General features: G+C 44.8%; 1 protein-coding gene across 6 annotated transcripts in view; it reads left to right on the forward strand.

Moving 5' to 3' along the window:
• GMDS (GDP-mannose 4,6-dehydratase) overlaps positions 1-16,594 on the forward strand; it is a 494,691-nt gene that overhangs the window by 209,544 nt on the left and 268,553 nt on the right. For 5 of the 6 annotated variants that reach the window (XM_081247795.1, XM_081247793.1, XM_081247796.1 and 2 more), the window contains exons 5-6: positions 2,096-2,288; positions 3,175-3,279. In XM_081247795.1, coding sequence (XP_081103921.1) covers positions 2,096-2,288; positions 3,175-3,279 — 298 coding nt within the window. The remainder of the gene's footprint in view (positions 1-2,095; positions 2,289-3,174; positions 3,280-16,594) is intronic. The other variant, XM_081247794.1, reaches the window with a different exon arrangement.

Here is a 16,594-nt window from a genome sequence, read left to right on the forward strand (position 1 = left end):
GGGGGGAGGGTGGTCTCAGCAGGTGGTCCCAGAGCCCTGACACCCCATCCCCTGAGGCCTGCTCAGTGCGCTGTCCCCTCAACCTGGGCCACAGCTTTTCCTGAGAACAAAATGGGCCAGTACCAAGACCATTTGATGGGGAAAGAATAGCCTTTTCGGCAAATGTTGCTGAGACAACTGGACATCCATATGCAAACATATCACATATAAAAATTAACTAGAACTGGGGACTGGGCAAAATGGGTGAAGGGGGTCAAAAGGTACAAACGTCTAGTCATGCAATAAATAAGTAGTGAGGATGTAAGAGCAGCATGGTGACTAGAGTTAACAATGCTGTATTGTATATTTGAAAGTTACTAAGAAAATAGAGTCTAACAGTTCTCATCAGAAAAAAAGAATTTTTGTAACTGTGGTGATGGATATTAACTAGACTTATTGTGATTATTTTGTGATATATATGTATATCAAATCATTATGTTGTACACCTGAAACTAATGTAATGTTGTATGTTAATTATATCTTAATGAAAAAAAAACCCACAATGACATACCATTTCACACCCACTAGGATGTCCATAATCAAAAAGCCAGACCACGAGAGGTACAGGTGGGCGTGGAAAAATTGAAGCCCTTATCACTGCTGGGGAGACTGTGAAGTGGTGCAGCCAGTTTGGGAAACAGTATGGCAGGTCCTCGAAATGTTAACACACATGACTCTAGGTATAGATCCAAGAGAAATGAAAATATGATGTGTGAAAGAAGCCAGTCACTACAGGCCACATATTAGATGTGACTCCCTTTAGATGAAATGTCAGAATAGGTAAATGCATAGAGACAGAAAGTAGGTTAGTAGCTGTCAGGCTGGGGATGGATGGATGGGAAATGAGTGCTGATCGGTACAGACTTTCTTTTGGGGATGAGGAAAATGTTCTGGAATTAGATGGTGGTGATGATTGTAGAACGCTGTGAATATACTAGAAACCACTGAGTTGTAAACTTTAAAAGGGTGAATTTATGGTATGTAAATTTTATTGCCATAAACTGTATGTAAAAAGAATAAAATAGCCCCAAATCTTGCTTTCTTGGCTTTGAAAGATTGTGGATGAAACATACTTTTTTCTGTTTTGTCTCATGGCTGCCTGTGAGCTTTACTGACCTAGAGAACAGGGGTGAGTTCTGTGACCTGAGTCGGGTCCCTGATGGGCAGGCCCGGAAGTTCCCTGAATGCCCTGAGCCAAGGACAAGGTGGCAGAAGGAATCGGGGGACACTCGGCCCAGAGAGGGGCTTCCAGGGGAAACTGAGGCCTCAGCAGACGATGGGGGAGTGTGGCCGCGTGTCCAGCTGTGTTTGGCCTGCGAATAAACCAGAGACGGAGAATTTCAGCGTTACTAGTTTAGGAGATTTGAATACTTGGTTAATTTGTTTATTGTGCTTAGAAATGATTTAAGAAAAAAGCACATCAGTCACATTTATTTTTAAAGAAAACATTCGAGAACTGCAAAACACTGAATTATTCCTTAACACACTCTTCTTAAAAGTCAGTCAACTCAATATGCATTAGCATCTTTCTGTATTCAGTGTGTTTTATAATTAAAAGATATATTATGTATATAGTATACTAAAAAGTCAATCTTGTAGCTTAATTAAAAATAGAAAATAAAACAATTCTTTTAAAAATCAACTCTGTTCTAATCACATGTTGTCAAACTTACCTGTGCATAAAAGTCAACTGGGACTCATTAAAAATGTGGGTTCCCTAGGCTCCCCAAGAGATTGGTTCCACCTGAATGTTTCAGGAGCACCCAGGTCATGCTGAGGAGCACAGGTGTGCACTTTGAAAAGCACGGCCCTGGGGACTTCAGCCTGGAGTTAGGAGGTGATGTACCTCATGTTACCGTAGGTAATTAATACCTAGTTCTTAAGGTATTTTGCAGCCACTTGATGTCAGAAACAGATGACATCATATTCTGATTCTGCTGCGAGAGAATAATATTTCCTCACAAGCATAATGTTTCAAAGTAGGAGTCTGTCACCCCTGAGGCGTCTTTGTTGCTGAGCCCATTCATGTGGTCCCGTCTTCACCTGCTCTTTGCAGATTTCTTTTGACCTGGCTGAATATACTGCGGACGTCGATGGGGTCGGCACCTTACGGCTTCTGGATGCAGTGAAGACCTGTGGCCTTATCAACTCTGTGAAGTTCTACCAAGCCTCAACAAGCGAGCTTTATGGGAAAGTGCAGGAAATACCGCAGAAGGAGACCACTCCTTTCTACCCGCGCTCGCCATACGGTGAGGATGCGCATGGGCTGGGTTCTCTGTGCTCCTGGGTGCTTCCGCCTGGACACTGTTCGTGTCTCGTGGCTGAGGTCACGTGGTGTGAGAGCAACATTGAAGCAACCTAAAGGGGCCGGACTTGCTGGTCAGACACCTTTGTGTTGTGCTCGCCGCAGGTTTTTTTTTTAGGTATAAATTTATTTATTTTTGGCTGTGTTGAGTCTTTTCTTTCTTTCTTCCTTTTTAACACCTCTGTTGGAGTACAATTGCTTCACAATGGTGTGTCAGTGTCTGTTCTGTGACGTCACCGCAGGTTCTCGCTGCCGCCTCCGCACCGCTTCGCCCTTCCAGACGGGCCGCTTTAAAAGGGAAATTAGGTCCAGCAAGGTTCTTTTCACTGAACCGTGGAGGTTGTGCTGAAGTGATACGGCCTGGTGTTTTTGATTCCATTTCCCTGATGAAATTCTCCCTGAGCTCAAACCTTTAAACAGACAAACAAACAAAAATGATAAAATTTGAAAGCTGCTAGAATATTAAGCGCCCGTATTTTTCACTTCCTAATTCTTCAAAACTAAGAAAAAGGGGATGAGACCTAAGAAAGGTCAGTTTGATACACTGCACACACTACAGCTGAGTGAATTAGATTGTGAAGGAACGAGCCGTGATGATTACAGAAGGACGACATTCTTAAGTATTTCCTTGTCACGTGATTAACCGGCAAAGAAACCTTTATTTTGTCTTTGGCTTTTGATTCATTTTTTCCCCTATCTTGATACATTACATATTGTAAATATTGCACGTTGTCACTTGTTTAAGTGAAAATGGCTGTCTTTTATAATAAGACACTATCTTTTATAACAATCACTGTCTTTTATTTGCTTTTAAAAAATTATTCCAACAGGGGCAGCAAAGCTCTATGCCTATTGGATTGTGGTGAACTTCCGGGAGGCGTATAATCTGTTTGCAGTGAATGGCATCCTCTTCAATCATGAGAGCCCCAGGAGAGGTTGGTATAGGTCCTGATGGGAAGAGAGTGTCAGGCTCCACAGCAGGAAGGTCGTGTGTGTGTGTGTGTGTGTGTGTGTGTGTGTGTGTGTGTGTGTTCTGCACGTGTGCTGTACAGACTGGGAATGTTTCACATCTGTTTTTAACTATGTGAATGTCAAAAGTGGTAAATGAGGAAATGTAAATCCAACCTTAATCACCTATTAACTTTGTTAGAGTTTTTATTCAACGTGATGCTGAGCAGTGTCCCACTTTTGCCATTTCCTTTGGTAGGTTGCATCAAGTGAGTTTTAACCCGAGTGTCAGGAAGTGTCCTTGGAATGCAGGGAGCTGAGCAGGAACCAGGGCTTGTTCCCCAAGTCACTGTCACTCATGAAGGCTCTACCTGTGGCATCTTTCTGTTTTTTACCTTGAATCAGTTGGATATTCAGTATTCTTATTTTACATTCCATTTAAACAGACATCCAGAAGTTTCTGTGCTTCTAGAGTATGTCTTAAGATACATTTGAAATCACTTCTTATATTTAGACTCATTATTGTTTTTTTTTTTTTCAGAAAATCATATTTGTTTGCATTGGCTTGTTTCCTTTTCGTGGTTGTCATTGAGACTATTAGCAACATGCCAGCTCTCCTGCTGCAGATATTAGGTTTTAAGTAAGAAAATGTGTACTCCTTTCATTACTTCTGACTTACTGAAGCCTGAGAAATCTTTACCAAACATGTGCACTCTACAAAGTAAAAGTTATCTGTATAATCTAATGCTAAGAAGTTTTATTAAATTTCACTATCATTTAGCCTTTTAGCTTGAGAATGAATGAGAAATCCAACATCGTAAGTTGTTTCATGCCCAACAATTAGTAATGCTTATAACTCCGTCAATGAAATTTTATATGACTGTGGAGCCACGTAATTAAACCAGCAAGTCATGAGGAAAGATTAAAGTGACATTTATACAGGTGTGTTTAGTGGCAATACATTTTTATTTCATAATTGCGTAAGTTAAAAGTTCCCACGATGGGCTGTGGAAGCTGTTGTTGGAAAGGAAAGTGAGTGACCGGGCAGCCAGGAATGTTTCTTTCACTCAGCTCCATGGTTCTGGGTGTCCTGACTAGAGGGGAGGAGAAGGAAGGCCTCAGCTGTCCTTTTGCCTCCAGACTGGGTGGCGGTGCTGGGCATCGACCGTCAGGCCTCCTCAGGTGCAGACATGTTGGTGCATTTTGTCTGGGTTTCTGTGCTTCCCCCCTCAACTTTTCCACTGGCAAAAAAGAAGTACAGCTCAATTGTTTCGGGTTAGGTTAGGATAGGGAAAAACATTGAGTTGTAGAAGAAGAAGATACAGTTAAATGTAACCCCCATCCTCTGTTTGCACACCTCCTAAGGAGAACTGTTCTTTCTCTTTGTTGATGTTAATCACTTTTTTAAAAAAATTATTTTAAAAGTAATATTTCCTTTTAAAAATTAATTCTTTTATTGAAGTATGGCTGATTCAGGTGTTAGTTTCAGGTGTACAGCAAAGTGATTCAGATATAGGTATATATAAAATTTTCAGATTCCTTTCCCATATAGGTTATTACAAAATATTGAGTACAATTCCCTGTGCTGTACAGTAGGGCCTTGTTGTTTATCCATTTTATGTATAGTAGTGTGTGTGTCAATCCCAAATTCCTAATTAATCCCTCCCCTCCCACCTTTCCCCTTTGGTAACCATAAGTTTGTTTTCTATGTCTGTAAGTCTGTTTCTGTTCTGTAAATACGTTCATTTGTATCATTTTTTTTAGATTCCACATATAACTGATATCATATGATATTTACCTTTGTCTGACTTACTGCACTTAGTATGATAATCTCTAGGTCCATCCATGTTGCTGCAAATGGCATTATCATCCATGTTGCTGCAAATGGCATTATTTCATTCTGTTTTATGGCCGAGTAATATTCCATTGTATATATAGGTACCACATCTTCTTTATCCATTCATCTGTCAACGGACATTTAGGTTGCCTCCATGTCTTGGCTATTGTAAATAGTGCTGCAACGAACATTGGGACGCATGTATCTTTTTGAATCATAGTTTTGTCTGGATATATGCCCAGGAGTGGGATTCTAGGGTCATATGGTAGTTCTACTTTTACTTTTTTTTTTTTTTTTTTACATGGGCCTCTCACTGTTGTGGCCTCTCCCCTTGCGGAGCACAGGCTCCTGACGCACAGGCTCAGCGGCCATGGCTCACGGGCCCAGCCGCTCCGCGGCATGTGGGATCTTCCCGGACCGGGGCACGAACTCGTGTCCCCTGCATCGGCAGGCGGACTCTCAACCCCTGCGCCACCAGGGAAGCCCTACTTTTACTTTTTTAAGGAACCTCCATACTATTCTCCATAGTGGCTGCACCAATTTACATTCCCACCAACAGTGTAGGAGGGTTCCCTTTTCTCCACACTCTCTCCAGCATTTATTATTTGTAGGCTTTTTGATGGTAGCCATTCTGACTGGTGTGAGGTGATACCAAATGGGACCTAATTAAACTTAAAAGCTTTTGTACAGCAAAGGAAACTGTAAACAAAATGAAAAGACAAGGTACAGGATGGGAGAAAATATTTGCAAATGATGCAGCTGACAAGGGATTAATCTCCAAAATATACAAACAGCTCATATAGCTCAATATCAAAAAACAAACAACCCAATCAAAAAATGGGCAGAAACTCTAAATAGACATTTCTCCAAAGAAGACATACAGATGGCCAACAGGCACATGAAAAGATGCTCAACATTGTTAATTATTAGAGGAATGCAAGTCAAAACTGAAAGTAATGCTTCTTTTTTTATTTTAAAGCAAAGTAAACAGTACAGGAGAGTATAAGGAGAAAAGAGTTCCCTCCCTCACACCGACTCCCAGCCCCATCCTCAGGCCCCCTGTTGACTTGCCTTCAGAAGTGGTGCCGGCGTCTCCACCTCAAACGTAACAGTAGGTCTCCACCTACATAACAGTAGGTAGTTCCATACATAATGTTCTGCGTCCAGGGCTAACTGTTTCTTAAAAACATGACCTGTAGCACACACCACTTTGTTTTGTTTTATTATATATCTAGAACCAATGATATCTCATTTTTTATTTCATTTATATAATCGAATAATGGAAAATAATTAAAATAGAGTACTTGTGAAACCGATGTGATACTTATCTGATATCTAATAGTTAATACTTACAGCATTTCTTGAAACGTGAAAATTAATTTTCATATTAAATTAATCTGATAGTAGTGGTGGTGTTTTGTCACAGTTAATTGTTATTTTTTAAGGAAGTTCTTTGCCAGACTGAGAATTTCTTCATGGTAGGGACTACATTATGTTCTTAAGTCAGCAGCATCTAAAACAGTGCCTACCTGCTAATAAGCATTCAATAAATATTATATAAGTTTCAGGTGTACAACATAGTGATTCACAGTTTTTAAAGGTAATACTCCATTGTAGTTATTATAAAATATTGGCTATATTCCCTGTGCTTTGCCATATATTCTTCTAGCTTATTTAATTTATACATAGTAGTTGGTAGCAAACTGTTTTGAAGTAAAGATTCTGTCTGATATACTTTAGTAAATACCCAGAATTCACTTTTAATTGCTGCTAGGTTGTACGCCTATGATTGCTCTAGTACTTTGAGTGAGTTTATTTTCTTAAGTAGGTTGAGCATTTGTCTGCACCTCAGCCCTTTCACCCTGTTATCTCGGGGAGCACTTTTTTCTAGTTGGTGCAGTGGTAAACCTCAGTCTCGTCTAAGGTACATCATCACAAACACCCGATTAAGTAGAGCCCAAACGGATGCTACTTTTTTGGGACATGTACTTTTTCTCTAACAAAAAACAATTGGCAAGGCCCATTTTGACTGCATGAAGAACATTTCATGAGAATTTCTGACTTTAAAAGGTATGGGAGAAGTATTTTTTAACACAAAGATATTCTAGACCAGAGCTTGGCGAACTATGGCTGGTGGGCCCAGTCCAGCCCACCTGGTTATTTTTGTAAGTGAAGTGTCCTTGGAGCCCGGTCTCGTCCAGGTGTTACACTGTATCCGTGGCTGCTTCCACAGTGGAGGCCGGAGGCCTGCAAAGCCCCAGATGTTGACTGTCTGCCCTCTAAGGAAACGTCTGCTGCCCCCTCCCCCCAGGGGAATAGTTAGCTCCTCAACAGCAGGTTCGCTTGGGTTTAGTATGGGTTTCTCCCGAGGCCGCAAGATAGTCTGATAGAACCAAACTTGAACTTCTTTATCTGTTTAACTTATGTATTTCTATATCTACATGTAGCATTCTGTTAGCCACAAATGTGGCAGTGGTGCCACCTTTCTGCTGAAAATCCAGATTTATATATTCTCTACTTAGGAAATAAAGGCTGTGTTTATTGTCTAGAACTCTTACATTTTTTTCTGTGAGGAAAACGTCATATGCAAAAATCGTTTTGCTTTTATTGCTGTTTCTTTGAAAAGCTAATCAGTTAACAAGACTGAAGTCACAAAGTTGTTAACTATATAAATTAAACTATGTAAAAAATACTGAGAAATTTTTAAATTACTTGAAAGTAGCTCATGTAAAGAAAGTAGCTTCTTTTCAAATACATTGTTTATCCTAATAAAATCTGAGATTATTCTACAAAGCGGAACATTAAAAGCAAGCCTATTAGGAAAGTTATTGTACCCATGAGCTGTTTTGTTGCATTTTTAATACTCTAAAGGTACTTCTAGAAATATGTTCACAAACTGGTATAACTTACACATTTCTTTATGTGTATATGGAAATTCACACATACTTCTAGTTTTTTAAATTTTTTAATTTAAAAATATATATTAGCCCATGAGATGATATCCTTTCTTTGAAAGAGCTTTTAGGGGGAAAACAGTGGACATCCGCCTGTATGTGTTCTCCCCAAATACCCTCAGAATTTATGAGATAGAAAGGAATTCAGAGATCTTTCCATTCCATTTGTCTCATCAGTGAAGAAGCTGAAGCAGCATGAGAATGAGTTGTCTGAGGAGCAGCACTAACAGCTGTCAGCGCTGAGGCTAGAGATAGTCATGGGGATGGGAGGAACGACAGGAACCTTGCTCGTGTCTGTGGGAGGAGCACGTGTACACCTTCTGGAGTTGGCGCTGGAACAGAGCTGGGGCCTCGCTATGGAGTGAAGCGACGGCTCATGTCTGTGGTCAAAGACATGAAGTCACCTGGCTGAGTGCAGTGTGCCTTTCAGATGTTTAGTAGAGATAATCACAGTACAACATCAGTTTTATGAGATTAAAATACAAATGTGATGTGAAGCAGAAAACGATCTTGAGTATCACCAAGAGTTGGCCAGGAGAAAAAACAGAGCTAATACAAAATACATTAAAATCGTGGCAGCGAGAAGTGATAAAGTACTTTAAATATACCCGTAATTAACAGTTTAAGACTCCCGCAAATGGATGGTGCACTGCTACTGTTTAGGTATCAAGCCATTTTTAGATGCTATAGCACATTCCTCTAAATAGGGGCTTCATAAGAAATCATATATATCAGTCTAAACACAGTATTCACTTGACTGGGAGAATCTGGTATTTTAAGGTTCATGAACTTGTGGTTTTAAGTTTTAGATGTGAGCTTTTTTTTTTTTTAAACTACCAAGTATTTTGCTTCTTAAAATGTCTAACTATATTTATTATCATAAGTTAATCTTCAGATTTTTTAAAACTATAATTCCTGTAAAAATTAACTACCTAAGTCATAATAAAAATCTGGGTAATTTTCCCCTTTATTTTTCTAAAGATTGTCCTTTATTCATTGCTGTAAAGATAAGATTAATAATCCAGGTTAGAGGTTCTCAACTGGGGGTGGGGTGAGGTGGGGAGAATATGACCTGCCCCCAGAGGACGTGTGATAATATCTGAAGACTTTTTTGGTTGTCACCAGCATCTTGGGGGGGGGCAGGGATGCTCCTAAACATCCCACAGCCCGAGTGTCAGTCGTGCTGAAGGTGACAAGCCCTACTCGCCCCAGATGTTACCACCAAATCTAGACGAATGTCATCTCTAAGACCAGGATCTTCTTTTTCTTTATGTATCACTTTTACTTTGCAGTAAATCCTTCCTAGACCTTTAGCAAACACTTACCTAAACATAGGAGAAAAGAAATCTGATTTAAATAGCTCCATGTGAAACCATATTTAGGTCTTAGGTCTTCTGGTAACTGCAGGTCAGACCCAAGTCAGGGAAGCCCAGAGAACAGAGTTGTTTTTTCAGGGCTCTTCTAACCATCTGGGGCTGAATTCTCACTTTATAGTGACCCACTGGTCCACACAGACCCACGTCAAGTTGGGTCCATGACCCTCCCTCCACCTCCAAAATAAATGAGCATTTTTATCTTTTGTTATAAGTTATGACAGGGACAAAGCTTTCCTTTGGGAATAAACCCTAGATTCCATGTCCTGGCTATGGTATAAGACCACCGTTAAAATGGATTTGAGATCATCTCTCAGTGCATACGTAGGATTACAGTAGTGTTACTGTGAGAGGTTCACTGTATAAGAATTTTCCTTTAAAATTATTCAAATTCACAGTATTTTAGGGCTTTAGGGGACAGTAGAATGCATGATATAAACTAAATACCTGGAACTTGCTTTTATTTAATCCTATGGGCAGAAAGCACTCCTCTTCCTGTATGTGTATGTATGTCTGTTTGTAAATAAAATAATCTTTTAAAACATGACTAAGGGGCTTCCCTGGTGGCGCAGTGGTTGAGAGTCCGCCTGCCGATGCAGGGGACACGTGTTCGTGCCCCGGTCCGGGAAGATCCCACATGCCGCGGAGTGGCTGGGCCTGTGGGCCATGGCCGCTGAGCCTGCGTGTCCAGAGCCTGTGCTCTGCAATGGGAGAGGCCGTGGCGGTGGGAGGCCCACGTACCGCAAAAAAACAAAACAAAACAAAACATGACTAAGTATTTGTCAGTCTGGCTAGCAAATTTAAATTGTGGTGCTATAGAAATATCAAGAAACACGCAAACCAGTATCAAACAGCCCGATGTTTTTTTTGTATTTCTGTCTATTAAAGGTGCTTTGTGGTTTGGAAACAATTTAGTTACCCATTGTGAAATCAGGGCGTGAGTAATCTCACGTGAGAGCTCAGCAGAGCCCTGCAGGCTCGACACAGAACCATTTTGTCTGAGTTTCACGGTTAGATCACTGGCCACTCACCTTGGACCCACCAAGGTCGAGGTGGCCTCTGGTTGGGCACGAAGTGACATCATCTGTTTCACTGTCACCTTTGTGGATGGTGACACTTGGAGATCACAGAGCTGTCTGCCTCTGTTATTCTCTGTAGAGAGAGGAGGTGTAATTGCTTAAACGTGAAAGACTCTTGAAGCAATATTTGGTCTAACTGAGGCGGTTTTTACCACTAAATAAAGTCAAGTCCTTTCCCACCGGCTGAGATGAGGCTTCTGGGATTGCTATATTGGTTTTTTTAATGTTTTGCAATTTCTTTGGCATTTACATTTGAAACCAAGCTGACAACTGTCTGGCCTCACGTATAGGCAGGCAGTGTCCGCCGGGGCTAAGAGTGCCTCAGGCTTCACAGAGCCAGGACTGGGCCGAGGCAGCTTGGCCAGAGGACTTCGGCAGCCCTCAGTCCCCTTCTGTGTTGATGACGACGTCTACCTCACGGGACTGTCGTGAGGATCAGTGAGCCGACAGGATACGCTGCTTACCTGTGGGCTCCTTGTGAAGCAGAAGCAGGGAGCAGGTGTGAGAAGGATGAGCACGGTTCCTGGCGGGTTGAGAACATTCGTGTTTCTTTGTCCCTCCTCTCCCCTCCTCCTGTAGCGGCAGGGCTGAGTCCTAGAGACTGGTTTCTGGACCCTCCCCGTCTGAGGTGCTGGGCTCTGCGGAGCAGCCCTCCGAGTGGGATTCCGGCTGTGGCCTGAGGCGTGCGCCCAGCGGGGCCTGTCCGCTGGAGGTGCGCCTGAACAGAACGCTGAGAATGTCATGATGTTTGCTTAGAGTAGTCGCTGAGACACCCCTGAATTGCCAGAAGAAGAGATGTAAGTGCTGCTGGACAACTGCTGGAACCACGGGAAAAGCCATTTGCAAGTGAGATTCTGGCAGTTAAGCCAGCGAACGTTTGAATTAGCGAAGCCAGAAAAAGATGATGATGAATATGGAAGGATTATGGATAAACACCAAAGGCCTGTGAGAGACCCTTGAGAAAATTAATGAAACCTTCAAGTATTTTTAAAAATGATTCACATATTTTTATTAATGGTCCTGTGAAGTGCAAAATGTTTTGTCAAAGAAATTACAAACCGGAAAAGAAACCTGCTTTACTTTTTGGCAATACTAAGAAAAAACCCACAAGTACAATTATCATTTAAATTTTATTAATTATAAGATAAATTACATGTTTTATCAAAATGGCATTTTCCCCAAAATTTAGTTTGAGCCAAAGCTTTCTTTTCCCTGTTTATTACGGGGTTTTGTTCCCACTTTTAGTTGGCTCTGGTTCAGGTGAGGACACGGGAGTCTTGATGTGGAGCCAGCCTCCTCCACTGACGAAGTGAGGGACTTCGGTAAGTTTCTTCATCTCTCTGAGCCTTGGGTTGCTTTTCTCATTTGTGAAATGGGGTGATAAGGGTCTTCACTTAGGAGGCCGTGAGCATTAAAGGAAATAATGTGCGCAGGGTGATTAGTACATCCTGCTGTCGCCACCACTGCTGAAGTTGCATCTGGAGAAAGGGGCTCCACCTGTGGCCACCTCACAACTTAAAATGTGACCATAGGGACTTCCCTGGTGGCACAGTGGTTAAGACTCCTCGCTCCCGGGTTCGATCCCTGGTCAGGGAATGAGATCCCACACGCGAGCCACAACTGGGGAGCCCTCTGCTGCAACTAAGACCCAGTGCAACCAAATGAATAAATAAAAATAAATAAATATTTAAAAGATAATAAAATGTGACAATCATGACAGGAATGATAAAGGGGGGAATTCATAAAGGGATAGGTGACTTGTCTTTCCTGAACAAGTTGATTTCAGAGCTTGATAACTGGTGACCCAGGTAGACAAGATGGGACGAAGTAACCCCCTGAGCACTAGGCACCAGCTGTTGGTGAGAACGGTGCCCTGCACTTGTCTGTGTTTAATTCCCAGAGCTCAGTTAGAGAGTAAACTCTGAGCAGAAAAGATTCTTCTAGAGAAAGGATTTAAACCCATCTTACTCTGCTGTGGTCATCCTTTGTAGAAGAAAACTTCTTCTGTAGAAAATACTGGTTGTAAAGAAAGAAGAGGAAGATGGGAGAAGAGCCATGATATAAGCTCAGTGGAGGATCCAGAGCCTTGCTTACAATCCAGCTGACAATGACTCCGTGCTTGAAGGCTGCTTCTGGCCAGGGCACAAGCAGGTCCTAAAGCATCGTGACAAGCTGGGGACAGACCCGGCTAGGCAGACGTGCCTGTCAGGGGCGCGGTAGAGAGAGTCTGCGGGAACAGCTCAGCCCCGTAGGTTGCGGTCGTGGTGTGCTGGGGTGAGGGACGCTGGAGGTTTTGCCAGACCGCTGAGCATCCTTTCTAGTTGGTTAGACACTTGCACACACACATATGTGCGTGTAAGCTTAGCCTGAGCCCAGATCCAGAGTGGGATTGGCAGCTCTTGTAGCTGAGACACAACTGGTCTGATAGAGGAGGGGTGAGGCCAAGTGAGGGCAGCACTGGCTTCGTCTTCTTAAAAAATTAAGAAATTTGTGAGACTCAGGACCTAAGGACGCAAGGAGCAGTCCTTTGGGTATCAGATTACATACTGAGACCACGAATCGGGAAGGGGGCCTCTCTCCCACGTACGTGGGGAGCACTGCCCAGGGGGAGGATGCGTTGCCCCTGGAGCCTCAGGACCGTGGACTCTTGGGTCAGGGGCCCCGTGGCCAGCCGAGCTCTCGTGCAGGGGCCATGACTGTGGTTCCTCCTTCGAGTGGTTTGATGCCAGGAGGGTGAGAACTTCAGACAGGTGGTTTTGAGCATATTCAGCATTTCCCGCTGGGTCAGCAGAATTGGGCCTTGAATGCTGCTCTGACCTTGGTGGTACCGGCTGATGGACCCCTGGGGCACTCAGTCCTCTGCCTACCTTCAGTAAGTTAGAGTTTGGGCTCAACCTCTCAACAGACCCTTTGCCGTCTTCCTACATCTCTGGTGGAATGGACACTTCCAGCTGTTGTTACACAGACATTCCTGGTCTCGATGGACCCTAGCGATGGGTCACTTAAACACTCCCGGAGTGAGCAGGGTTGTTGATGGTAAAGAAGGCTTATTTCTGCCAGAATAGGTGTATCATTACAGTACAATTTTTTAAATGTCTAGTAAGTTTCAGGTTTCTTAAAAGGCACCAAAGCAGGATGTACGTGAGGATAAGTAGCCCATAATGGGATGCAATTAAGGAAGTGAAAATACAGTCTGATCGCAAAGAAACACTTCCTGGCCGTGAGGAAGGTAGGTGTTCTGCATAATTTTATCGGTGGAAGAGGGGAAACCCCAGTGCCCACAAGACGCCGAAGCGGCCACAGTGAAGTTCACAGGAAATGTCTCGGCCTGGCCCCAGGTGCCTCTTAAAATCCCAACAATGAATTTGTACAGAAGCAGCAAACCTCTTTGTAAGGAAGAGGAAGGAGATTCTCAGAGGCGCTCTGAGCAATTCTGTTGGAGGAAGACCCAGTGAATACGGCTCAGAGCCTCGGTGCCGATCTGTGCCCCTGGGGATGGCCTCAGGCCAGTGCTCTCAGAAGATGGTGATGGACGTCTCATCTGAAGTGCTAAACACTGAGGAGTGTTTCCTAACCTGCAAACAAAGGGTTTCCTTATCGGAAATAAGTATAAGGCAGGAACTGAAAATCCTTTTAAAAATGAGTATCTTCTACTGTGCCCAGCACTGTAATGAGCTAATACACTGTATGTGAAAAAGTGACACGTATACGCCTCTCTAACAGGTAGACAGGAGACCTTGGTAGACACAGCTGAATACTGCTGAGTAATTAAGATGGATGGTTATGAACGTGAAATTGCTTTTAGGAGTGGAGGGACCCACATCCTCAGGTGTGGAGGGAGGTCAGGGCTCCCTGACCTCAGGGCTGGTCACCCTCCGCCTTGCAGCCTCGCCTGCAGTGGAAAGATACCATTGCACTCCTCTGTTTTCGGGTAGCGCGTTCGCTTCCTTTTCTGTGACAGGAGAGGAACAGGAGCCGGATCAGGAGAGTAAGTGAGCTGATGGCGGAAGGAGACACGGCTGCCACCTCTCGTAGACCTTTGTCTTGTCCCCGTTTTCTATCAGATGAAGAATCGGAAGCAAGGCCTTTGGAAGATGTTCTTACTTTGCAGTCTCTCCACTGGAATGGCTATAAGCCGATACTGTTTTTGTAAAGTTACTGTGAACGTGGAATTTCTGTGAAGTGGCCCCGCTCTGCTTCTCAGGTATCAGGACTGTTCTGAGTCGAGATGGAGGCTGAAGAAGGAGCTGAATCCACACGGTTTCCGTCCGAGCGTCGTCAGGGAGAAGCACTGTCATTTCTGATGCAGCGCCGTGTCTCAGTTCTGAGGTGCGGCCCAAACATGACCCAGAACAATGTGGGATAAGTCATTTTTTAAAGTTAATAAATCATTTCTATAAAAAGGAGTTGATTTCAAAGGATGATATACATGTGTCTGTGTTATTCCCAGGTGTGCTCTGCCCTGTGTGAGCGGAATGTGTTCTCTGGGGACAGAAAGTCTGACCCTCCTGCACCATGTCCCTCATCTCTCCGTCTCTTTGCTCTGTAAATTTCAAAGCAGATTAGAGGGAAGAGAGACTCAGAGCGTTCAGAGCATCCGGCGGCCACGGCAGTCACCCCCCCAGAGGAATCCGTCCCTGAACTGGGACCTGTGCATCTGTGGGAATCTGGGTTTAGAAACGGCAAAACTCCCACTAACCTTCAGCAAAACTAAAACAGACGGTGCATGGTACCCGTGCGTGGGAACGGCCAGGGCGTGTGTGGCCAGGGCCGCTGCAGCTGAGACTCTGACCCTGAAGGTGCCTCCCTCTGTCTTTCTGTCTTGAATTTACCTTTTCAAACCCCTTTCTTCTCTGCAGCCAGAACTGAGGACACAGCAGCCTCGGTCTCACTGCCCCCCACCTCGTGAGGGTCTGGGGAAGGCACTCCCTGTCACCTCGCTGGGGCCCTGCGGCTAGGGCACTGGAGCCTCGGGGGTGCCCGCTGGGGGTGCCAGCATGTTAGGGTGCCCCCAAGCATGGGCTGCCAGAGGCTCGACTGTGTCGGGGTGGGGAGTGGTCATTTAGGAAAGTCAGAGAAGCAGACTCATGGGACCGGAGCCATCGGCTGGAGGGTGGGTGAGGAAGGGCTGCCAGTGGGTGGCGAGCTGGGTGCCAGGCAGTGACACCCAGAAGTCAGGTCAGCAGAGGTCAGGGCGTGTCCCCTGGGGTCACCGGAGGCCCGATGTGGACCTGCAGGTCCAGGGCTGGGGCCAGCGTGCACCAGTGGGGCTACGGGCAGTGAGGGCATCCGGGGCCTGAGTGACCAGCCCCCGGGCCTGGAGGGCAGGGGACGTGGGGCCTTGGGGGGACTTGGGCGTGGGGGGCCGTCCCTTGTCCCTTCTGCTGCGGAGCTGCTGCCGCTGCTCCGGCTCGCCTCCTTCTCTCCCTCAGCCATATCCCTGCTGGTCTCTGGGCCTCGCGGCCTCGCCGCCTCCCGGCCTCCCTGCCTCCCGGCCTTCCTGCTGCTTCGGCCCCGCCGCTCTCTCCTTTTCTGTCACCGCCACTTCCTCCTCCTCCCCGGCCCCTCTACATGCAGTCAGTAGGTTTGGTTCTTGGACATTTCTGTTCTCTTGCCCACCTCCCTCTCTGGGTGTCATCCAGCCTTGGCCTCGGGACTTGAAATGTCATAAGTGGGTCCCAAATGTGTGCTCTCCCCTCGGCCCTCCCAAGGCTGGACCTGGCGTCCCCTTGGCCCAGTCTCATCCGGAGCTCAGTGTTTTGTTCCTTCCTTCCCTGATGGTTTGCTCAGCACATCACGTGAATAGAGAGACAGGATCACAGTGTTTCTGTGGCAAGGTCAGTGCTACACAGAAGCCTGTTGTAATTTGGTGGGAGTTTGTCTCTGTCAGGGTTGGTTTGAGTGAGGCGGAGGCCTCAGTGGGGACACTTTGTGTTCTCCTGGCGAAGTTGTGGAGCCTGCAGACACGTTTGGGTGTCGCAGTGGGTCGGGGGAGCTCCTGGCCCCGGGCTGTAGAAGCTGCACCCAGGACAGGAGGGCATCCTGCAGCCCAGTGCCAA

Source organism: Mesoplodon bidens (assembly GCF_964165515.1).
Source record: "Mesoplodon bidens genome assembly, chromosome: 10".
Lineage (NCBI taxonomy): Eukaryota > Metazoa > Chordata > Mammalia > Artiodactyla > Ziphiidae > Mesoplodon > Mesoplodon bidens.